At 35.2% G+C, this 25,588-nt stretch overlaps 1 protein-coding gene across 1 annotated transcript; it reads right to left on the bottom strand.

Moving 5' to 3' along the window:
* On the bottom strand, positions 980-14,132 carry LOC109831481 (R3H domain-containing protein 4). The gene is made up of 7 exons (XM_020398808.1): positions 13,966-14,132; positions 13,796-13,866; positions 7,884-7,992; positions 6,639-6,721; positions 3,833-3,991; positions 1,974-2,075; positions 980-1,395 (listed from the first exon to the last, which is right to left on the bottom strand). Exons 1-7 carry the CDS (start codon positions 14,027-14,029, stop codon positions 1,243-1,245), a joined length of 741 nt encoding a protein of 246 aa, XP_020254397.1. The 5' UTR covers positions 14,030-14,132; the 3' UTR covers positions 980-1,242.

Genomic DNA, 25,588 nt, shown 5'->3' with positions numbered 1-25,588 from the left:
TTTTTGTTTGAGGATGATTTAGCTTAAAAAAACACCATGGTTTCCAAACGCATAATGTTTTGTTTTTAACTAAATCACCGTGGAAACAAGTAAATCACTATAATAGTTATTGTTGAAGTCCTACGTAGGAGAAGGGAGAAGGACAATGAAGTTTCTGGCACGATAATTATAAGGTACACTTTTTTCCCCTTACTAAAATATGCATAAAACAACAAAGTTTAAAGTCGCTCTCAAGAGTTTTTCAAGACAGAGCATGTGACCCAATTGCACTTCCTAGTGAGTGTAATAATTGAAGAGTCCAACCAATTATATAGTCAAAAAAAATAATTAAAGTATTTCTACTAGAAAGGGCGGGCATTTCGCCACCTAGAACAATAGTAGGCCCAATCAGATCAAGATAAATTTATGGGATCAAGACAAAGAAAAGTAGCAATGATATCGATCACCACTTTCCACACGGCAGTCGCTTCAAACTCATCGGATTCGGATCCTCTCCCCTACAAAAAAAATAGTGAAGGGACCACTACATAATCACAGCCATTGATTATCTAATTGATGATTATGATTTTTTCTTTTAGTGCAAATTAGGAATGAGTGCAATACACGGGGGTATGGTAAGTGTTAGATTATGGTTATGATTTAGATTGTATCATCACCACCTACTAAATAATCAACGCTTGAAATTAAAAGTAGTGGTCTCTCCACTAGTTTTTTGTAGTGGAGAGGATCCAAATCCAAACTCATCATATCTTTTTTTTTTAATCTCCCATTTTGTTAGGAGAAGCATGTTGGGAATTTCCTTTGCTTTGATATCGCATAAGGAATAAAAGTACATTTTGAGCTAGTAAAATATGAAATCCTATCTTTTGCTTCAACCAATTTTTTTAAATTAAGAATCTTTCTCTAGGTTCTTATAAATTTCAGGTTATATATATATAACTTCAAATTAGAGGTGCAGTGTAGTTGAAATTATAGGGTATTAAAGTACAATTAAGCCTGTATTTCAAGATATTCTCCTTACGTATTCGGAAGTGCTGGACTTATCACCAAGGCACATAATATTACACGCCTTATTCTGACAGCAATGGTTGCCATTAGATATATGCATTACAGGGATTTAAGCATGTAGCATAACTAAATCTAATTGCTACAATAAATTCACCATGGCTTCAACAGGCATAATATTTTGCTGCCAATCATTCCATACAACAAGTATTAATGTACAAACTAGGGGTCTACACTTCATAGAACCCCATTCTTTGCCATTTTCAGGAAACCAGAGAGGCTGATATTAGGGGGGGACCCACGAGATCCCAATTTCTTCTTTATATTTGTCGTCTTCCACAACTTAACACCCTTTGTAGTCGTCAATGTTACCGAGATCAAGTTGTAGTACTGTACACAAAATAACATTAGCTAACAAGATAGAAAAATGACTTTCAGAAATGAGGCGTGAAACATCATATATAGAGATTAACTGAGTTGATTAGACTCGAAGAAGAAACTAGTCGCACGGCCTGCGCGTGGAACTAATCGGATAAAAGGCAGATAGATGACACATGCGATCACCCTAAGAACAAAGAAAACAGGGGAGCAGGGATTTTTTATAACTAGGGTTGATTGTGGATAGATGCCCTGTACTATCGCCCAACTGCGAATAGAACCCCTGCGTGAACTTTTTTGACTCGTCTACTGTTAGAGAAAGGGAATTTGTTTCTGGGCATATAGACCACCTGAGGGTAGTCTAAAAATTCACTCGGCTCTATTTGCAATTGGGCAACAGTAAGGGAGACTGTCCACAACAATAGAATTCAAAGGGGTCTACCTGCAATTGGGTGATAGCACAGGGGTATATCTGCATTTAACGCTAATGACTATGATAAATGGCAGAACTAAAGGTGCTGGATAAATGGAATCAGAACTACCAGAGATTTACTTCAACTAATAAAACTAAACAAGATTCCATATCTTACCTCACAGACACCATGCAGCACCAATCTGTGAAAAGGGTCCTGAATATGCAGCACAAGCACTTCTCCTTCACCGCTATCTTTAATAAATGACATTATGCGCTCCTAATATCATGAATAGGTAAAAAAATGTAACCATAAGCATGCAAAAAGGATTCAAATAAAATAAATTTAAGTAAAATTCCAACATATCATGATGTACATGCACAACCCTACATTCTCGTAAGCTACTATAAATTCGTGGACAACTTCAAACACACGTAGTCAATTGTCCATCGCTCGCATTAACTACCAGATCCTTCAGAAGATGGGCCAAATGGATCATTGTTCATTGTATTCATTACATGATTTGGATGTTCATACCTATGTTTCAATTGCTTGGATAACCGGTCATGTAATTAAATATTAATTGGAACGCTAATCACTTCTTCTGTTTTCCGTTGTCAACATAATGGATTCCTTCGAGGTAACGCAAGAAAGTCTTACATAAAAAGATTAGTATTCTCATGAAACAATATAAAAACTAAATGTCCTTCTTGTGAAGAAATTCTTCAATTTGAATTGTATATTCATTTGTCTTGAAGCAGAACAGCATACTCAATATGTCACAAGTTGATATTTTCAAGAACAAAATGCCAAATGCCATATAAGCTACCCAAAGTTGCCTAATTGTCAGAAAGCATTAGAAATGATTAACAATCCAATCAGTTTTTAATTACATGACCAGCCATCCAAGAATTTTATACATACGTACAAACATCCAATTACGTGGCAAATACAGTGACTAACAACCCCGCCGTTTTTATGCCCAAAAAAAACAACAATCCAATTAACCCTTCAAAAGATTAATCTCATATTTAGGTTGAACAACCAGAAAATAATAGCAAAGGCAATAATACTGTACTTTAAATTTCATTTAAGGGCTTGCAACTCATCAGGAGTTGCTGGCTTTAATGGTCGCAATGACAGAAATAAAGGCCTGGTAATGTGATATCATTGTGCTTAAATATCAAGATGGTGCGTGCCAGTGAAGAAATTGTTTCCTCATTCAAGATTACTGGCAATATTAGATTGTAAGGTTTATTCACCTCGCTGTTTTACAGTTCAAAAACTTTTCATTAGGGACTATAATGAAATTTCATCGTTACAATGAATATGAGTCTGTTTCATAAGCTACTAACTATAACTTAAGATTTGAAGGATATATTGGGCATGATTGATGCAAAACTAGTGAACTCTTGTTGTAGGCACAAATGATAAATAAATTGGCAAAACGTTTTTCAACAAGTAGCCCAAACTGGCAGATAATACAATAGAGAGAATATGCCTAAGCGAAAATTTGCAGACTTTACATTTGAGATGAATATGGATGTTAAAGCTAGACAAACTGAAGGATACATAGATCTGTATCCCATCACAACTGAAACAACACTGCATTGTTTTTTCTTCTCTTTTTCTGCTTATTTTTTGAGTTACCTTTTTTTCCTTCCATGTTTCTCCTTACGAATAGTCCTAATGTTACATCTGGCAAACATTTCCTTCCAAGTTTTTGTGGTTGCATCCAGACTATTACTGCAGAATAGGATGAATGAAAGAAGACACCTCTTCCATATGATATCTAAAGAGCCTTCTCTGCTCGCAACCAACTACTACAATCATGTGCAACTAAATTCTTGAGAATGCACAAAATTTCACTGGTGAATGCATAAAAATAAAAAGGATAAAAGAATAATCAGCAGCCATGTAATGTAGTTAAGTATTCACGAGATATGAAGGTAGAGAAGATTAAAAGCACGTGACAAACAAAATTTAGAGGTGAAGGTTTGAAATGTTGCAACGTATCTATACTGTGCAACACTAACCTCATATCCTTCAACCAAATCAGAAAGAGAACTACGTCGCAGTGCCTCTCTTATTCGGCAATCGACTTGGTGCCATGCTTTCAGTGCAGCCACCTTGTCATTATCAACATGGTCCTTTCTTTTCAATGAAGATTTATTCAATGACCTTATCATTCTTGTCTACATGAAAGCACAAGTAGAGTTATCATATTTCAGTTAATGGAGTAATTAAACAATATTTACTACTCATAAAATTCCAGCAAGCAAAAACATTCAAATTTCAAGTGCAATAAAGATGAAATAAAAAAAGAGAAAGTCTCTACATGATTTGGCTGGCAAACCAAATATTTATAAGCCTAAAATGTTAGATACTAATTAATGTAGAGGCTCATGTCCCTATATCAAGGTTTTAAATATCGTTTATCGGAGATTTATCGGACGGTCAAAATCCATATCAGATAGCGGATATCAGGGATATATCGGGGATAAATAGTATTTATCCTAGTGACATTATCGGATGGTGATAGACATAATATAATATTCTAAAATGTAATCTAACCATACTTAATAAAATATAAACATACCAATATGTAAATAATTATGTTTAGGATCACTAACCAATGGTGAAAACTCGGGTCGGGTTTAAAGTGCACTGAATAGGTGCGCGTAATCAAAACTCAAACTAAAGGCCGATAATTCCGATTTTTTGGCTGACAATATCAGTCGATAACTCATTTTATCGCCACATTATCGGTGAGAAAAATTGAAAAACGATAACCGATTTAGAATTGAACTTATCATAGCGGAAGGCCCCCAAAACCAATAAATCGCCGATAATATCGGTTTATCGGCCAATATTTAAAACATTGCCCCATATCACCGTCGAAAGTCATCCAATTTCCACCAAAAATAAAAAATAAAAAACAAAAAACAAACAACTCACTGTCATACATGAATAACCTCAAACCATGGAATGATAAGAATAAAACGAACTGGAGTGAGAAGAAATGTGGATCTTTCAACAGAGTGCTGAAATCATGTAAGTGGAGCTTTCAAGAAGCATAACACGTGCAACCGAGTTTAGCCTTTATTTCATAACACAGTGTTGTTAATCCAATATTTATGTTACATATTAAAGGTATGATTATTTCTCTACAAACAAATCATGACAGATATAACTTTGTACAGTTTTCTTGTATTAAGGCTAAAAGACCCAACAGTCCGTTAGCCATCTAGTCTACATTTTAGGACGTAGTAAAAATATGTAATAGTCCAACAGAAAGTAAGCAGATGTGCATTACCTACATGGTTTAGGAGAATTTCTTTATTACTAATTACAATTTTTAACAACATATTCTGAAAATAATGTTAGCAAGAAAGCCTAGAGGAGAAGGGCAGAGAAGAAGCTGTCCATTATTCCTGTAGTCCAATCACGATGGGGTGCTGCAGACATGCATTAAACCCAATACCGTCAAAAATTTCACCTTTGATCTACTTGTGCCATGTTTAAGAGTTATCATGGCTTCCTAATACCAAACTGTATAATTTCTCATAGCATGCCAACTCATTTGGAACTTCTAGAATACCTTTAGTCTAACCGCCTAACAGAAAACTCTTTAACCCTACTTACTTATTCTGGTTGTAAATAGATAAGTAGATAATATTAGAAAGAAAAGAACTATATATGACAAGGAATATGATTTAGTGCATAAAAGCTGCATCACCTAATGCTTACATTTTAGGAAAAAGTGAAATACTCTTGATCAGAGACTTATGTTCATAAAAAAATTAGACATACTCACATTTAGCCATTTATATATGATTAGGAACATGGTCTAGTGCTTTAAAGCTCCATCACCTAATGCTTACATTTTAGGGAAAAATTAAATACTCTTGATTAGAGAATTATGTTCATAAACAAATTACAGATATCATTTTTGCACATTTAACCATAAGATTTTTTTTTCTCTACAATGAGTAGGTAGCAAATTGCACATGTCAAGTGGAACTTATGTTCAGTTATTTCTGAACAGGATGATAATAATGAATTAACTGCATACCGTCAAGCATTGAATTCAAAAGTCTATCTGGAGTCCTGGTTCCACTGAGAGTCTCTACTTCAACCAAATAGAGTCAAAAGGTGATAGAACATTTTGATACAAAAAATGTCACATGCCTTACATGGGAACTTATCAAGGTAAAGAAAGATAGTTTTCTAAAAGTAAATACATAGTTCAAGGCTTGATATTCATTAAAAAGAAAATCTATGGTGGTATTATGTGAAATGCTAAAAGCTCATGAAAGTCTGCAAAAGTTCATGCATCAAAGCTAGATAATACATAGACAACTGAAGAAACTTCAGTCTCTAAGATGGAAAAGCCAAAATCAGCACAAGTGTCCTCATAAACAACAAAATAATGTTTCAATAACAGATATATGTACAAACCCTGTCTCATAAAGTAGGTTGAACTTCTTATCTCAAGAGCTAACACAATTTAGTGCTAAAGAGTGAAAAGGTTGCTCAACTGCCATACGTGGCTTATGTCACTTGGCAAAAGAGCCTCTGTTTGTAAAGCTTTTTCAATTGCTTGCTTCAAGGAGAAGAATAGAGGTAGATTAGATTCTGCACCTTATGGCATGGGCCTGTATGGGCTGTCAGTTGCAATTTGGTCACAATAGCAAATAAACATAGATCTCAATAGCCATTCCTAGGATGCAGGAAATTTGAAGAAAGTAGATCGTGTAAATTATGATCTTTATGTGAATGTCCATAACCAAGAAACGGAACTAACTAATATGTAATTAATGATGTAGAAAAGAACTAAACCTCTGCATCCATGTCAATGTTTCTAAATGCATCCCACTTTTCATCATTTGTCATACTAAATGCTGACAGCGGTGTATCATCACCTGCAAGAGTAACATGACCAAATTATATACATGATGGACTAATAAGATGGACTAAATAAGAGGGAGAAAGATAATTATTACTAAAATTGATTAATGGATTACGCAAAGAGTAAACACAAACGATAATTGAGTTAAGAAATGAAATCAAGAACTCACGTGAATCTTCAGTCAATGTCAGAATAGGATATATTTATTAAGACAATTAAAGAAATGACAGAAGTCACAAAATCTTGTAATTTGCACAAAAAGCTTTCAGGGTTTTCCCTCTGAATAACTGAGAGTCAATGCTCTTTCCATCCACAATAAAAAGTTTGGGGTTTAACAGCTGGCCACATTTGACTTCAATCTGGTGACCTCTTTGCAAATACCTTCCGAAAAGAAAATATTTACAAACAATTCCAATTACTGTTAAGTGCTTGAACCGAGGTCCCCTGCCTGCAAGTGGAATCATCTAAAAGGTACCATTTTATCACCAAGGCTTAAATTTACCTAGGAATCAACATAAAATTTATTTTTTCAGGGAGCACTTAAAACTTTTCAGTTTTGTTTTAATATCTACATTATATCATAGATCAGGTAGTATATGAGTAATAATCCAGAACACCATGGTAATACATTATGTTATAAACACAAATGTCGGGACATTTAAAGCATAGTCTCCTATCCTCAAACATGCATGCAATAACACATGAGAATTTAAAATATCTGTTTCTTATCTTTCTCAATAAACCACAATAATAAAAAATAATCATGTTATAATAGCTGTTAACGTACGTAGTAGCACACAAAAGGATAAACAAAAAGAATCCATACATATAGTAAATTACATTGCTAATGCAAAACATGATATCTTGCCAAAATTGCATCAAACAGCAGCTAAAGATGATTCGCATGAAAACATTACCTTTTTGCTGCAACATAACCTATCTTAGATCATAGAGTGAAGGTCATATAATTTTGTGGAACAAGCCAATCATCAACACTCCAGAATACATAAAAGGTAGTGAAGTCAAAATTTAACAGCTATAGCTTCCCATGCTTCAGGAAGACATGCTGGTAAGTTAAAATAATAAAATCAACTTTATCCGAGTATATAAAATGTGAATAACACAACGGGACAATTTGTGACAATAAGGAAATATTAAAGGGTAAAAAAAATTACCCCATGGAGGTGGAGCAAAGAGGCCTCTTATTTCTTCAACATTCAGACGAGGAACAAGTTCAATCAAAAACCGATCATTTAACCATCTGCGTGATCGCCGATTACTAACCTATTACATACAAAATATTAGCCTAAGAACAAACAAAGTGAAGTTAGCACAACTCGTTTGGTAGGCGGGAATGGGGTGGAATGGAATAGCATTCTCACTTCTCATTCCTTCATACCAAACAAATCAACTTTTTAGATGTTGGAATGACCATTCCCAGGGAATGACCATTCTCACTTTTTGTGTGAATGTGCATTCCAAGTGAGAAGATAGGGAATGGTCATTCCCATTCAAGAGAGAATCAAATAAGTTATTTATTTTTTAATTATACCCCTATTAATCAACTGATTTCCACATTAGTAATTCTGACATCCTTTTCATATGCAATATGCATCAACTGTGGATATCATTCTTTATATTTTTTTTGGACCTATGAAAGATGCGATAATCTTTTATTTATTTTTCTTTAATTTTTTAAGACTAAGAAATAGTGAGTATTGTTTAAAAAATATAAATAGAACATACACTTGAGAGATAACATGCGCAATAGTATAACATGCACAGAAATTAGTATAACATATGCATAAATAAAATTGTTTAGTTATTATCATTAATGTTTATTTTTATCTTATTAAAAATATATGTTGTTGTAAGGACATTATTAGAAAATGCGATTCCATTCTCACTTTGTGGACAAGTGATACCAAACATGAGAATGAGAACGAGATTTTCATTCTAGCCTCATTCTACAAAAGTACCCAAACATGAGAATGGGAATGACCATTCCATTCCCACATACAATCCATTCCATTCCTTCTTCCATTCCATTTTCACTTATGTCCATTCTCGCGTACCAAACGAGGCGTAAGTATTGGATAATTCATTAATACCAACAATTGTTGACATGAAAAAAGCATGCATCACTGGAAGATTCAAATTTAATATGAATATCAAGAATACCTAGTATAGTTTTTCTTGAAATTAATCGTTGACAATTCAAGTGTCTCATCTAGTAAAATAATTCACGAAATAAGATGAAAATGGAAGGTGGATGGTCAAAAACTGAGGTTTCAAGCTTAGTGAGATAGGATCATGTTAAGAATTGTGTTTTCTTTTTTACAAAGAAAAAAGTAGGGTGATTGGAAAAACCTCTCCAACTTTGACCATCGATTAGGAAACTCTCTACTTTTACCTTTTTATTACATATATTACATAACCCCTGTCATGAAGTTCATAGTAAAAAAATCTCTTTAAAAGAGCATGTGCAACTCACATGCATATTTAATTTCCTGACTACCCTCATCTTCTTTCTCTTAACAAAATTTCTTCCTCTCTCATTTCAATCTACAAGAATCTAGGCTTGATTTAAAATTAACTCTCGCTAACTCGACTGTGACATCTAGAAAAAACAATTCAGTGTTAAATCAGATGAAAGTGGAAGGTGGTTGGTCAAAAATGATGTTTCAAGCTTAGTCATATAGGATCATCTTAAGAATGATGTTTTCTTTTTTTTAATAACAAACAAAACCAGTAGGGTAATTATCATTTTACTACATATCCTCTGCTGTTAAAATCACAGATATTTCTCTCTAAAAGATCTTGTGGATGCCACATGTATATTTTCTTTCCTAAACTACCCTTTTCTTCTCCTCTTCAGAAAATTTCCCTCCCTCTCATTTCAATTTACAAGAATCTTGGCTTGATTTAAAATTAATTATTGATAATTCAATAGTGACATCTAGCAAAAAAAAGTTTTGTGTTGGATACTTAGGTCAGGTGAAAGTGGAAGGCAGATGGTCAAAGAATGATGTTTCAAGCTTAGCAAAATAGGATCATCTTAAGTATGACGTGTTCGTTTTTTTCCATAAAGAAAAAAAGTAGGGTAATTATTATACATCCTATCCACTTATTAGGAAACAGTCTAACTTTATCTTTTGATTATACCCCTCACCATCAAGTTTATAGTTAAAATTTCTTTAAAAGAGCACATGCAAGTCATACGTATATTTTATTTCCTAAAATACCCTATTATTCTTCTTCTAAACAAATTTTCTCTCATTCCAATCTACAATAATCTAGAATTGGGTTTCCTAGTGGTCACCATGTCAGAGAGAACAAGTATGAAAAGATGACTAAGTACTTGGACTCATTTAGTAGTTGTTCACTTAGACTTGATGTGAAGAGGGCTTTACAAACCTTCGAGGAAGAAAAGGGTCATTCAGGGGTATTTTAAAAAAAGAAACATGCATGTGCTGTTTTAAACTCAACTTAACTATAAAAAGTGAGGGCAGAGGGTTATGAATCAAAAAACGTTAGATAATCCAATCTATTCAACAACCTATCAACTATAAGTCCCAACCTCTGTATTATGTACATTAACCTATTAACTATAATTGTCCCCACATATAAACTAGTGGAAATATGAATAAAATTTCTTGACGCCAAATTATTTTATATGGTACCAAAGCAAATTCTTAATCTACAGCCTCTCTTAAACTATGAAGCTCAGGACCACCGAAGGGGGCTCTTAGGTTTTCTTCTCGCGTGTCTTATCAGCCTCTTATAGTTTGTTTCATGTATCCGAAACTTTTTCACACGTTTATCATCAAGCTACCTATGATAATGTCTATGCTACAGCTTGAAGGGATAGAGAGAATCTAATCTATGCAATAACCTAGCAACAACAATTATCTTCATAATCAATTTGTTATGAACTATCCAACTGAATGTTGTTAAGCCCCAACCTCTTCATTATGTATCCTAACCTACTGACTGTAATTCTTCCTATACAAACTAGTGGGAATATGAGTAAAACTAAATGGCTCCAAGTTATTTTACAAAATGTGTGGGAGGTGGTTCCTAATAAATGGTCAAAGTTGAAGAGGGCTTACATCACCCAAAAAAAGGATCAGGCTAGGAAACAACTAATTAAAGCAACATAGTTTGGATTAAAGGAGAGAAGAAGGCTGAATGTTGTTGGAAATAAAATAATAATAAGGAAGCACAATTCCACAGATAAATTATCGGAAACAAATTAGTATTGTTATCTTATACCAAAGCTAAGAGTTGATTGCAATATCAGATTAATGATTGAGAGTTTGGTTAAGAATCAAAATCTGGCTACAGAATATAGCCATATAATAAAACAAAGCCCTTATCTCAGAGCTTAGGAGTAGGCTAAAATCTAATGAATCAACCCTCAGATTGCTATTTCAAGTGAAATCTCACACCGCTCGTTCTTTATATAAAAAACCTCATGTTCTTCTTGTTTTTTACCAGCACAGCAGACTTAGCTCAGCAACTTATGAGACATGGAAATGATTTACAAGATGTCTGGTGATACAAGCATTATCTTGAAAATCACTTCATAGGCGAGATACAGATCAAACGTTTCACTAAAAAATTGATGAGAAACCAATTGGAAGGTATTCTACATACCAAAAAAACATCTGAAGAAACCTGTGGATGTAGAGAAGTCCGGTAAAGATGAAATTAGATAATTCCTAAAATAAAATTGAATGAAAATTTTCCAAGAGTACTTGAAAGCCACACTAGAATCAAGCCAAGTTGCAGGCCCAAAATTAGTGAGCTCTTCCATTCATGGTCAGACCTAAGAAATAAGTCAACCCCTTAATCATGAAGATATACCAGCTCACCATTTAACAGATCAAACGACTAGAGAACAAAAAAATGGAAGTATATAATTTATGAACGAAGGCATTGAAACATGGAAAAAAAATAGAATGCTTAATTTAGATTCCAAGTGAATCTAATATTAACAGTTTGTTAAAACAAAGATTCCACAGCCTATGATTTTATAGAAGGGGGCAGTATCCAGACAAGTCACACACCAGTACTACAGTTTATTACGTAGATACAGAGGCAATTTTATAGATTTCTAGTCATACGGATGCACAGATCAACAAGTCCTCATTGCTATGTAACTGCAAAGTTAAATATTCTTAGCACTTCTTGATAAGTTGTTACTTGTTACGTGTCAACTTTTGACAATGTTGTTGCATTACTATAAAGTTGTTTCGATGTGGTAACTACAGTTAGGTACACAAATATGAAACTAATCTATAAGACTACAACTATTTAGATAAATGTGATGAAATGCTGAAAACGAGAGATACAACAAATTAGAAGGGGGCAGTATCCAGACAAGTCACACACCAGTACTACAGTTTATTACGTAGATACAGAGGCAATTTTATAGATTTCTAGTCATACGGATGCACAGATCAACAAGTCCTCATTGCTATGTAACTGCAAAGTTAAATATTCTTAGCACTTCTTGATAAGTTGTTACTTGTTACGTGTCAACTTTTGACAATGTTGTTGCATTACTATAAAGTTGTTTCGATGTGGTAACTACAGTTAGGTACACAAATATGAAACTAATCTATAAGACTACAACTATTTAGATAAATGTGATGAAATGCTGAAAACGAGAGATACAACAAATTAAATCTATGAAGGTGTATGTGGAACCAATGATGGTTGAGATCCAAGGAACTTTTTGTCATTACATTTAGAGCCAAAATCAATTTAACTGCTATCTAGAGCCTATAGGGCTTTAAACTTTGTTTTTCTGATTGCAACCTTCTGGACCTAAGTAACTTAGATAAATTTAGTTTGGCTATCATTAGAGTGAAAATAATGAATAAATAAGAACGGAGGCTAGCATGCAGTTCGTGATGATAGAAAGCATTGTAAATTTCAGTCCACAGTGTTGTTCAATGATAGAATAAGTTAAGAGGCGAATTAATAACAAGGATAAGATTATTAACAATGTTTGGTGGAAAAAACTTGATAACTGCATAAATGTTGGCATAAACAGATGATGAATGCAATAATTAATGTCTAGTTTAGATAGTGATGTCATGACAATAGGGAAAGTCGACATGTTAAAATAGGCATATATTGATGGCATTGAAGATTGCAAGTATTCATCTTGTTATTAGTCAATTGTCAGTAGTTGCCACTAGATGGTAGCTGCTACTGCAACAAATAGAATATGGAGAAATTTCCCCATTACGTCCATGCAAGAATGGTAGTTGAAAACAATGTTGTTTCAGCTCCAAGCATTGTCTTCATATGAATTATCAACATCTTTTGTGAAATATGAAGAATTATACAAGAAAGACTCGAGTCCAGCTTTGCAATGAAATCAATCAAGAGGGAATGCTTCCCCTGACAGTTCTCAAACTAAATGGAACTAAGCAAATGTCGTGAGATTATAAATACAACTAACAGTTAACATAACTATATAAGGAATGTCATGATGAAGAGTGATCAGGAAAAATCCAGAAAGAGAAAGGCATGTAGAAATAGAACCACGACGACACGTTTCGGTGGCATCTAAGTTGTCCCCTCCATTTAATGCAACTCTTGAATGATCTTACTTCAGGCACCTACTTAATTTAAAATCCTTTACATACTGCAACTACATTTACATGTGGTCGGAAAATTTTTCGTCAATTCTAGTTATTCGACTACTACTTATAAATGCATTTGTTAAAAAAACGCCTCCAGTTGCAGGCTTGCAGCACACAACATAATTTCGAATTTGGCCGTAAATCCAAGTCAGAACCTTTTTAGCGCAACCAACAGTCAATATAAGTATGAAAAACCTGATACCCAAAACAAACAACTAAATCCACAATTGCAGCTGCGAATTGCAAAATTTCGGAACTGAACCAAGCTACCGTATCTAAAATTACATGCAATCGCATTACGAGTTGGGATACATCAAAGTTTTCAAATGTCACTAATTCTTTAAGAATCAGATCAAAAGATAACAGCTAACTAATAAAAACATAATCTTTCTCATTATTAATGATGTACAAGAGCAAACACTTACCTTGCCGGCCAAGCTCTCAAGAATATCGATTTTCTTCTCAATCAGTTGCCCTCGTGACTTCACATTATCTCCTTCAGGAAAAAAAATAACAAATTAAATCAAACAAAAACAAGAAAAAAAATTAGAAAAGTAATTGGGAAAAAAGGGGCAACCTTTGAGTAAACAATTACCTTTCTGCAGGTCAAAGATAGGGAAGAATTCGTCCTCCCTCTTCAATATCTCCGCATTCGCCATGATTTTTTTCCCCTTTTTCCCCAAAATTACGAACGGTTATTTTCAGTTTTGTTTTGTTTCGATTTGAGAGAGGGGAAATTTTTAGAGACCTGATGAGAGGGCGAATCTAATCGATCGATGCTGCTCAAATATTCTCCGGAAGAGAGAGAATATTCGATCGGATCGGGTTCGCGCGGTTGGCTTCGGGTCCTGGCTCCGAAGTAACGAGGGTTATTCGGGTTCGGATCCTCTTTTCTCTTCTCTTTACACCCTCTACATTTATTTCATGGGAAAATTGCTTGGGGGAACCAAATTAAGTTGGGTCATTCATCCCCATCCCAAGCCCAAAAAACATATCCAAAAAGCCCTTATACAGAAAAAGAAATGCAACAAGCCCCCAATATGAGTACAGATACAATACCCCAAAAAGTATCCCCAAATTACCCTTCCCAATTCATTATACCATCCTTTCTGGGCGTTGTTATCGAAACCACCCGTAGCAAATTTCAAGACCATCTTCCCTTTCGTTTGAAACCCTCTTCCTCCCAAAACCGTCGACGACGACAACGCTTGGGAATCGTCTTCGCCGTCTTCGTCATCTTCGTCGAAGACCGCCGCCGCTCGTCGTATTCTTCGAAACCCTCTTCCTCTGAAGACCGCTGCCGCTCGTCGTCGTCATTTTCGTCTTCGACAACTCACATTAGAACCGGCTTCGTCGACTTCGTCGTCGTCGTCTTTGTCGAAGACCGCCGCCACTCGTCATATTCTTCGAAACCCTTTTCCTCTCAAGACCGTTGACACCCCTCATCATCGTCTTTCTCTTCGGCGACTCACCTGTGAACCGTCTTTGTCGACGCTCAACCGCTGACAAGATCCCTAGCCCCCCCCCTGACCGCAAGCGAGTCGCTGGAGTCTCTCTGCCAAACCGAACAGTGACGCTCGATGGGATGTCGACATCATCATCTCACTCATCTGAATCAGCGAAGAGTAAGCATGAGATGTAAGTATTAACCCAACCATTCATATTTGTCGATTTAATGTGTTTGTCATTGTGATTTTAGCCACATTAGAACCCTAAGTTGATGTAGTATCTGTTGTGTTATGTTTTACAGTAAGCATGATATCAGAATTTCTTGTAATATACGTGGATATTGTACATTCATGGATGAAATCGCTCCACGGATGAGGGCTGAACATTGGAGGGCTTATGGATCCTGGATATTGTACATTCATGGATGAAATCGCTCCACGGATGAGGGCTGAACATTGGAGGGCTTATGGATCCTCCAATTTCAAAAATTATGTTAGTTTTGGATCCACGGATGAGGGCTGAACATTGGAGGGCTTATGGATCCTCCAATTTCAAAAATTATGTTAGTTTTGGAGCAATTCCAGCGGACAAGGCTACTATCATGTTGCTTCTAGATCATCTGGATTTAGCCACGGGGAAGTTTTTTTTCAAGGATAGCCAAACTGGGACTCCACAAGCGTATACTTTTGATGTAAATTGGGTGCTTAAACATACCCGGTTTAATGATGAAGGGGAGAAACCCAAAGGTAACTGCGATACGGAGAATCGGATATGGAACACATACTTCTCCAACAAACAACAATCGTAATACAAGAGTGGCCGAGACTACATTGAGGCCCTATTGAAAAGATTGGTTCGGTCAAGAAAGAGGACGGATGTTTCTGATTTTGTTATGCTTCAAAGCCTCTATCAATTCACAATGATATGGACTCCGACCGCGAGAATGAATGCACCCCGGCATATGTTCAAATATATAGCTCGGATAGATATGGTTGATAATTTTCCATGGACGACGATCATCTACAAGGAATTGTGGGACTCTTTCAAGGCTGCGAAGATAGCGAAGAAGGGGCAGACATATCTCATTGGCTGCGCTCTCTTGCTATCGGTGAGTTATATGTGACGTTTGTAAGTAATATGTTGCATTTGCACCTTATCTGTGATCATTACCTTTTACATGTGATATATGACACTTATATGTGACATTTGTATCTAATTTGTATTGTTTAAGTTTCCTATTTATTTGTAGTTTGTATGTGATATTATCTTGTTATATGAGATTATTTCCAATTAAATGTGATATTATCTTGTTATATGTAATAAGTGTCTTCTACATGTGATATATTCTAATCATATGTGACGTTTGTGACCAATGTGTGACATTTGTCCCTGATTTGTGACAGTTGTAGTTAATGTGTGAGTTTATCTTCTTGTAAGTGATTATTGCCATTTATCTATGACATTTGTATCTAATATGTTATACTTCATTGATTGAATGTGGCCTTTTTTTGAAGCTATGGTATTATGAGATCTCAAACATCAAAGAGCCGGCAAGAGTAGATGAATCCAAGCCACCAATGATAAATTGGACATTGGAGGGTAAGAAGGTGGGTTCGGTGCGGACTACAACGATTTTGAAGAAATCGGAAGCCGCAATCCACATCTTACTGGAGCAAGATGTGACGAGGTATGTTCATGAGGAAATAAAGCAAAAGCCTACAACGGTAAAGGCTAAAGTTGAGGAGGAAGTTACGGGTGAAAAATCATTGGGGAAGAAAAGAGTCCAAAAAGAGGTAATGTTGATGATTTGGATGTGTCATCTTCTTATTTGTGACTTTTGCTCACTATCAGTTTATTGTTAATGTAGAATGAAGCTTATGAAAAGTTGATGATGTTGAATGAAGCCTATGAGCAAGTACTTGTTGCTCGTGGCGTTGATATTTTAGCTATTAAAGCCGAAACTGAGAAAAATTTGCTGAGGAGAAACATATCAGGCAAAACAAAGGAGAGGTAATAACTTATGTCCTGTGTCACATGAGGGGAAAAATTATTGAGAAAATATTTGCTGAATTAAAATTGGTTATTATTTTTACATCTATGCATCCACAAATAGAGAAAGAATGTGAGGCAGAGAAGGAAGAAGGGAAGGAAGATGAGGCATTGATTGAAGGTGATCAAACCCAAGACATGGACATTAAACTGGAGGAGGTAACTCTCCTTTGTGATATTTGCTTATTGCATGTGATATTTACAGCTTATTTGTGATAGTTCCCTTTGGTATGTGACAATTGTCTACCTATTGTGACATTCATATGTCTCTTGTGACATTTTATCTAATAATGTGATGTAAACAGTTTAGTGTGATGTTTGGTTATTATTTGTGATAAATGAATATTTCCTGTGATATATATTCATGTCTTATTTCTGTGATATATATTCATTAACTGTGAGTGGTATACAGGCTAAAGTTGAGGCGGAGAAAAAAGAAGGGAAGGAAGAGGAGGGAGGCAAAGAAGGTGATCAAACCCAGACCATGGGCAGTGAACTGGAGGAGGTAACTCTCCTTTGTGATATTTGCTTATTGCATGTGACATTTACTGCTTATTTGTGATAGTTCCCTTTGGTATGTGATAATTGTCTACCTTTTGTGACATTCATATGTCTCTTGTGACATTTTGTCTAATAATGTGACAAAAACAGTTTACATGTGATGTTTGGTTATTATTTGTGATATATGAATATTTCCTGTGATATATATTCATTAACTGTGATCTTTATACAGCTTAAAGAAGTAAAAGTTGCTGAGGATGTTCCCAAAAAGAAGAAGGGAAGGAAGAGGAAGGAGGAAAGCGATGATACTTTAAAAGCATTTGTCAGTGGGCTACGGGCAAAGAGCAAAAGAACAACAAAGAAGCCCAAGTTCTTAGAATCTCCCTTCCAAACTGAATTGCCTAAGAAGGGAAGGAAAGGGGAAAAAGGTGTCGTTGTTGTGGTGGACGATGATGACGACAAGGGGAAGAAGGACGAGGAGAAGCCACTTGCAATTTCACACCTCGGTAGGAGAACATCTGTTGCAGAGCTATGGAAAAGGGAAAAAAGTGAAGAGGAAAAAAAATTATTGGAGATGTTGAATATGGGCATTCCTTCTTCACAAGACTTTGATGTCAGACTACCAGGAACAATCGACGAAGGCTTTTACTATAATTTCACCGTTGAGGACATTCCCGATGTATCAGATGATGAAAACAAGTGGCTTCAACATTTCTTATATTAAAAGTTGACAAGTAAGTATTAAGTATTATTCTGTGATATTTATATTAGGTTTGTGATATTAAGTGTTATTATTATGACATATAATGTTTTTCTGTGACATATAGTGTTTGCATGTGACATATAGTGTTTTCCTGTGATATCTAGTGTTTTCCTGTGATATCTAGTGTTTTCCTGTGACATTTAGTGTTTGTTTGTGACATTTAGTGTTTTCCTGTGACATTTACTGTTTGGTTGTGACATTTAGTGTTTTCCTGTGACAGTTAGTGTTTTCCTGTGACATTTAGTGTTTGTTTGGGACATTTAGTGTTTTCCTATGATATTTATTGTTTTCCTGTGATATTTAGTATTTTCTTGTGACATATAGTGTTTTCATGTGACATTTATCATTTTCCTGTGACATTTTGTGTTTTCCTGTGACAGTTTGGTGTTGATTAGAATATGTCGCTTATACATTGATTGTCTTCTACATTTTGTAGTCGGATAGTTTTTGAGGTTGAAGACTATACTATATGCAGATATGATATGCTACATCTTCTACGTGGTGGAAGATTAAAGGATGAGGTTAGTTTTTGTTTAAGATGTGGTGTTATTCAAGTTTTGCACAATTACAATAACTTATTACATTTGCAATCATTAGATCGTTGAACCTCTGGTTGCAAGACTTCGAACATGGCTCAAGCTGCCAGAAAATGACCATGTCGAAAGAAAATACGCTATTGTCACGTCATATTTTAGTGTGAGTAATGACGATCACAATACAGTTTGAGTTATATTACATTTATATGGATTTCTTCTGCTTTCTTTATTTTCTGTTTTCGACAGATTTGGTTGCTAACTGCTTCAAATTTGGATGAGCACAATGTCTATAAAAATTACATAAAGAAGCATATAGATAAAGGGAAGGATGTGTTGATAATTCCAATATGTCACGCTGATCATTGGCATGTCCTTGAGGTCAACTTGGGGCAAAAAATGCAGACATTACAGCTCCGCTGACCACGAGGCATGGGCTAGAGACGTGTTGACCATCTAACTTTTTTTAGATAGGATGGTGAGTGGTTACGATCAGGCGTCGACATTCAAAGCATTTGAATATGAAGCAGTCCCTTGTCGAACACAAAAAGGCTCGTAAGTTTCTTATACTTAAACATGAGATTGTTGCATGGCTTGTTTGTATGCCTTAGTGACATCGTCGGTGCTATATTCACATCAATATGTGATACTTGCGGACTCTGTGTGACTTTTGGAGATGTTATGTGACAGTTTAGTATGCAGTGTGACTTATGCTACATTTATGTGGCATTTTGATATTGCATGTGATATATTAGGTAACTGTGTTTTATTCTCGTTACCCGTTACATATCCTGCTATTAAGTGTTATGTTATATTTTTACAGATATGATTGTGGCATACATGCGTATTTTTTCATTAAGGCGATCCTTGAGGGCAGGGACATAATGAACATTGAAGCCTTACCCAGGGAGTCGCATATGCTACGGGCTGCACTTGCTGCTCAAATCATATGCGAAGGGCGTGAATGAAAAAAACTACGGTTGAAATTAGACAGTGATGATCCAGAATATCTATTGTACTTTGGGGGTAGTGATGTACCTATGATTGAGTGGAAGTATTAGACTCTAGATGTAATTGTTTCATTTGTTGGATGTCCTGTGATGGATGTTGGTTGTTTAACTGCTGCTTGTAAATGATAACCAGTTTACTAACATAGATGGTATTTCCTGGTGATCTTTTCTTTACCATATTAAAGATGAACAAGTGATCTTGGTAATCTGTGTGACTTTTTGGCCTGATTTATGACATTTTAGAATGCAGTGTGACTTCTGCTCTATTTATGTCACAGTTTGATATTCTGTGTGAGATTTTGGTGCTGTTATGTGATATTCGAACATTCTCTGTGTTTTATTCTCGTTCCCTATTAGATATCCTACTATTAAGTGTTATGTTGCTCGGTTATAGAGATTTTTTTGTCTTCTACATGCGTATTTTTCCATCAGGGGGATCCTCGAGGGACGGGATGTTATGTCACACAGAATATCAAAAAGGTAAAATTAGTAAATGTCGCAACAAAATGGCGCAATTATCTTTAACATATTAAATCTAAATAGGTAATACGTCACACGAACAGGTGATACATCACATATAAGTAGTAAATATTACAACAAAATGGAATAATTATCATTTACATGTAATACGTCACATATAAGTTGTAAATGTCACAACAAAATGGCAAAAGTAACATGTAATAGAAAATAATCACAAAAGCGTTTGCAATCTGCCAGGAAACGTTAATCTTGGATAGGTTCAGTGCATGTGGCTCGGTTATGTCCTTCGGCGTGACATCTTGAGCATCTAATTGCACGTCTATTCTCAGATCTGTTGCTGATACGTCTATTCTTGTTCCTTCCACGTCTCTTTGTTGTCTTTAGGGGAAGAATGCTAACTGTTTTATCTGTTACATCTGGCTTATCATAATTTGGAACAGGAAAGAGAATTGGTTCGTAACTTTTCTTAAAAGCTTCAGTCGTCATGAACCAATCGCAAAACTAGTACACATCTCTATGCATAAAGTTGATAGCAGCACACGCATGTTTACATGGTATTCGCAATATATCCCATGCACGACACGTGCATGTTTTGTGATCCAAATCAACTTGTACTGATTTTTGTGATGATACCTCAAAGATTTCAGCTGTAGAATGCGATACTTCAAGAGTGCTTCCCTTGGTAACATTTTCTTAGAGGATTTTTTTCCGCTTCTGGACATAGATAGTTATTCCATTTTGTTGCCATCTCGCAGTAAGTATTCATTCTTTCCATAATTTGTACACGAATGTGATCCATCATATCGCAAATAGGAAGTGTTCTCGCCACACGAATCCAACTGTTGAAAGATTCAGCAACATTGGAAGTGATATGACCATATCTGTGAATCAAGCAAAAATTACAAATTACAGCGTATCTATCACATATAAATACCAAATGTTACACACAACTGCTAATGATCACAGCGCAGGGCTAAGTGTCACATTTAATAGTGTATTGCCACACGAGACATGTAAAGGTCACAAATGACATTTAAAAGCTCAAATTCATATAAAAGCATAATGTCACAAGTAAAGGCAATGGTATTTGACGTACCTTATACCAGGAAATACAGAATTCACCCAATTACTGGTCCATAACTTAGAGCTACTTGGCAAGCTCTTTGATCTGTCATCCTAATCTGATGTAAAAAAGCTTTAAATTCTCTTTCTGTGTACTTGTATGCAGCAAACTCTAACAATTTTGAAATACGTTGAGCAGCACTTGAGGCAAAACCCATCTCTCTAAGCTTCAATTTATAATTCTCAACGAGATGAAGTACACATCTAGAGTGGTACGCATCTGGAAATATATCTTTCAAAGATTGTTTAATTCCTTTGTCGACATCTGACAAAATCACTAGAGGATGGGATGGATTATATGGTTCTGTTCGATTGTACACAATATACCGCAATCCTTGAATAAATCAACTCCAATTTCCTTCATTTTCTTGGTCACAAACGCAAAATGCGAGTGGAAATATGCCTTGATTACCATCATAAGCAGTCGCACCTAATAGGATCCCTTTGTAGCAATCCTTCAGAAAAGTCCCATCTAGAAAGAGCAATGGCCTACATCCCTTGAGAAACCCATGTATGCATGCACCATACGACACAAATAAACGTTTGAATCTCATGTTTTCTTGTTCAATGGTGAAGACACTTCCTGGTTTCCATCACCTTCATTTGGTACCTAAAAATGTTGGTTAAATCACAAATAACTTGTTAAATGATGAACAATATCTAAATATCACATGTAATACTCAAACGTTACAAATAAGGTCCAAATATCACATATAAGGTATAAATGTCACATATAGGGATTAGTTGTCACATATAACGTTGAAATATCACATTGTAAGCGTATCTGTCACATAGCGTTTTGACATGTCATATTTACAGTTAACTGTGATAGATATACGTTCTAAAGGAGACATCAACAATTCTCTTGGACTAACCAGGATAGTAAATCATATGAATGCCTTGCGCAACCAAATATTTGGTCTTTTGTCGTCTCCTTAGCATGCCAAGCTTTAGAATAATTAACTCTTAATCCATATTGAGAGTGCAATTCCTTTCTAATGTCGGTTGGGGTAATATATGGACGCCTCTTCATAATTGATTGTAGCATACTCGCAATCCACCTTCTTGATGCTCTGAAGTGACCAGCTGTGCTGTTATGTTGTCCGCATGTATGTTGAGGAACAAAATTTTTTATAGCAAAGGTCGACACATTCCTCAATGGGGAAGCGAAAAGCAACCACGGGCATTTTGTTTCTTTTTTGAACATGCAACTAGCACGGATACATTTTGGCTCATTGTTAACATAATTAAAAGCAAACTTCTTAGCTATAGAGTAGTATATAAGAGCCATTCTAACTTCTTTTGCACTTTCAAATTGCTGCCCTTTTCTAGTAATTGCCTCATGCCACCATGCTGGGATCCGTGACGAGTCACTTACTACGTCGTTCATCATCCACACATGCTCTCCTTGAGGGTTGTCATTTGGGATCCTCTCTGATTCCTCGATTGTGATACTCTCATAAGGTTGCTCAATATGCTCTGATGACTGTGAGCTTACATTAGGAACACTGCAGGTTGAAAGATAAGGTCACAATTCCTCGATTGTGATCCTCTCATAAGGTTCCTCGATATGCTCTGATGACTGTGAGCTTACATTAGGAACACTGCAGGTTGAAAGATAAGGTCACAAATAAGTCACGTGTGATACTTACCAGTAAAGTCACATATAAGACCTAACTATCACAAATAAAGTCCATATCACAAATAAAGTCAATTTGTCACGTTGGATGTCTTCAGGTCACATATATAACGTAATATGTCACGTGTATCCAGAACCTGAAAATATATGTTCGAATACTTACTTAAGCTCCGTTTCTATCCCTATGACATGAGTGGGTCCTTCATCTTTTTTAGTAACAATCATGGTTACTGTATTTAACCCCATTGAACGATGATAATCTATCATGTTGAGAATATCTTCATCTTTTGAAAGCTCAAATGAGACATTGGGAAACTTCTCGATAGAGTAACTTATCAACAAACTTTCGTACGATTCTCTAAAATTCTCTGCAACGATCATCTTCAATTCAGCTAAATTTGTTGTCGAATTGACTTTCATGAGGGTTGCATTACTGTTAAATGAAATCACACACATTAAGGAATCTTCCATTGTGGTTGTTGAAGAAGTTAAGAGGAAAAAGTTAAGAATATAAATGGTTGTTGAAGGTCTTAGTAGTAGATCTAAAGAGGGAAGTGTATATATTACATTGAAATGAGGCATGCAACAATTTTGGAGGGAACTTAGTATCTTTTTCCCTCTAATTTTCTCTTTTCCCTCCATAAAACCTCTCTAGTGTACACCCCCCAAACGGAAGTGACTTTCGATTTGATGGGTTGCTTTGCTGGCCAACAAGATAAAAAAACTCCCCAGCCTACACCCAAATCGGAGGAGTACAAAGGGTAAAAAGGGCAATTGGTAAAAATACACTATAAAGTACATATACAATCTTGGGTTTGGGGTGTAAAAGCATTAAAACTTGGGTCAAGGTGCCCCCAAATGGTTGACTCTAGTTGGGGGGTGGGGATGAATGACCCAACTTACTTTGGTTCCCCCAAGCAATTTTCCCTTTTTTCATTCATCTTACTTGTTTTTCTCCTCGCTCTAGTTTAGTAGTTTCGATGTTTTTTTAATATTTTTTATTTAATATTATATATGCAATGACTACTAGTTTTAAAAATGGTGACTTTATATTAAATAAAATTTATAAAATAGAGGTAGTTATAATGGAAAATATTATTGGTGTTAAGTTTCTCCATAATCAAAAATATAATGATTTTTTAGTTGAATAACTTATTCGATACAACTTATGTGATTTCGAGACTTATTTAAAGTATACATACTTTGGGAAGATGATTTAAAACTATGTTAGATTTGGGGACCAATATTAGAAAAGCTATTCCAATTTTGAATAATTGTGAGTTAATTATGTTGGTATCTATTTGTATACATCTACCTTATCTAATCTATCTAATCTAATACTATTATAAAAGTGAATTGTCATGTTAAAACGTTTCTACCCAAAATGTCCCCCAACATATTCATTCATATATACATACTCAATTTTTTATAACCTCCTCATTGCTTGCACATCCATACGTACATACATGAAGATATACATGCTCAATTTTTTATAACCTCTCAATTGATTGCCATCAATATTCAATTCACCACCCACTCATAACACTCTTCCACTAACTCATGGTACACTAGATGTAATGTTGTTTGCACTAATGATAAAAAAACATTACAACTATTCCTCTCCTGCCAAATCACTATAAATAACAACAAAATTTTATTGAATTTCTCTAATCAACATTTCAATCCATAATTAAAATTTAGATTGAGAAGAAAAGAGTCAAATCTAGCTTTCTTTGTTGCTTGCGACTTTAACATTCTCGAGCTCACTTTCTCTACAATCTTTATAATTTTTATTTTTTTCCTTGATGAACATTTGCTACAGACTGATATTTAAGGTGTTCAATTATTTTTTGCCCTTTTTTCGGAGAGTCGAGGTTAGAGGACGGGATAAGGTGCTATCCAAAAATTTAATTATGACCCCACGCCGAGCCTTCTTCCTTGTAGTATTTTATTTATCAATCCTCACTATTGTCAATCTAAATTATAAATTTTGCATTTTTGACATTTTTTAAATTAATGGAACGATGGGTATTAATAAGTATTTAACGAAACAATTCAGACAATATAAATGTTATCACTAACAAAGATGGTAACAACTACCCATAGGTAATGCAAAAAAATAATATAACAAAATAGGTTTATGAAAACCATCAGAAGAATAAGAAGGGGGAAATAACTGAATGAGCTTCATTCAACCAATGATGCCAAATAGACGATAATCAGATGCTTTGATCACTGACAACGCTAGGGGCTCGGGTGGCTATGGCCCCCTTGGCTTTTTACAAAATAGGCTTAGTGTATTAGTTTTTTCGTCCCTCGAATCTTTCATATTCTAAATGTCCCAAAGCTTTTATATTTGAATGTAATCCCCCAAACCTTGCATATTTGGATTTAGTTTCTCAAATCTTCATATTTTGTAATTAGTTCCTCAAATCTTAAAGTTATTTGCTATCGGTTCCTCAATTTAGATGGACTAATTTTAAATCACTTAAAAGATTTAGGGGACTAGTTTGGGGGGAGGGACCTATATATATACATACATTATCCTTTCTATTTTTCTTTTTCTTTTTCTTTTCTCTTTATTCCAATTGCATTTCAAGTATAATAGGTAAATTGGGTCCCAATATCCATTTACTTTTGCATGTAACAGTATACATTTGAATTTGAGCTTT

Source organism: Asparagus officinalis, chromosome 2 (assembly GCF_001876935.1).
Source record: "Asparagus officinalis chromosome 2, Aspof.V1, whole genome shotgun sequence".
Classification (NCBI taxonomy): Eukaryota; Viridiplantae; Streptophyta; class Magnoliopsida; order Asparagales; family Asparagaceae; genus Asparagus; species Asparagus officinalis.
Note: the sequence above shows the minus strand (reverse complement) of the source record. Positions and strands in the feature narration are given on the sequence as shown.

What these genes read in the sequence shown, in the direction of transcription:
- LOC109831481 (XM_020398808.1), bottom strand. Translation starts at nt 14,029, where the DNA reads ATGGCGAATGCGGAGATATTGAAGAGGGAGGACGAATTCTTCCCTATC. An exon ending in TATCTTTGACCTGCAGAAAG is followed by an intron (nt 13,867 to 13,965) that starts GTAATTGTTTAC and finishes TTTTTCCTGAAG; the next exon opens with GAGATAATGTGAAGTCACGA. An exon ending in ATTTGGTTGAAGGATATGAG is followed by an intron (nt 2,076 to 3,832) that starts GTTAGTGTTGCA and finishes TCATGATATTAG; the next exon opens with GAGCGCATAATGTCATTTAT.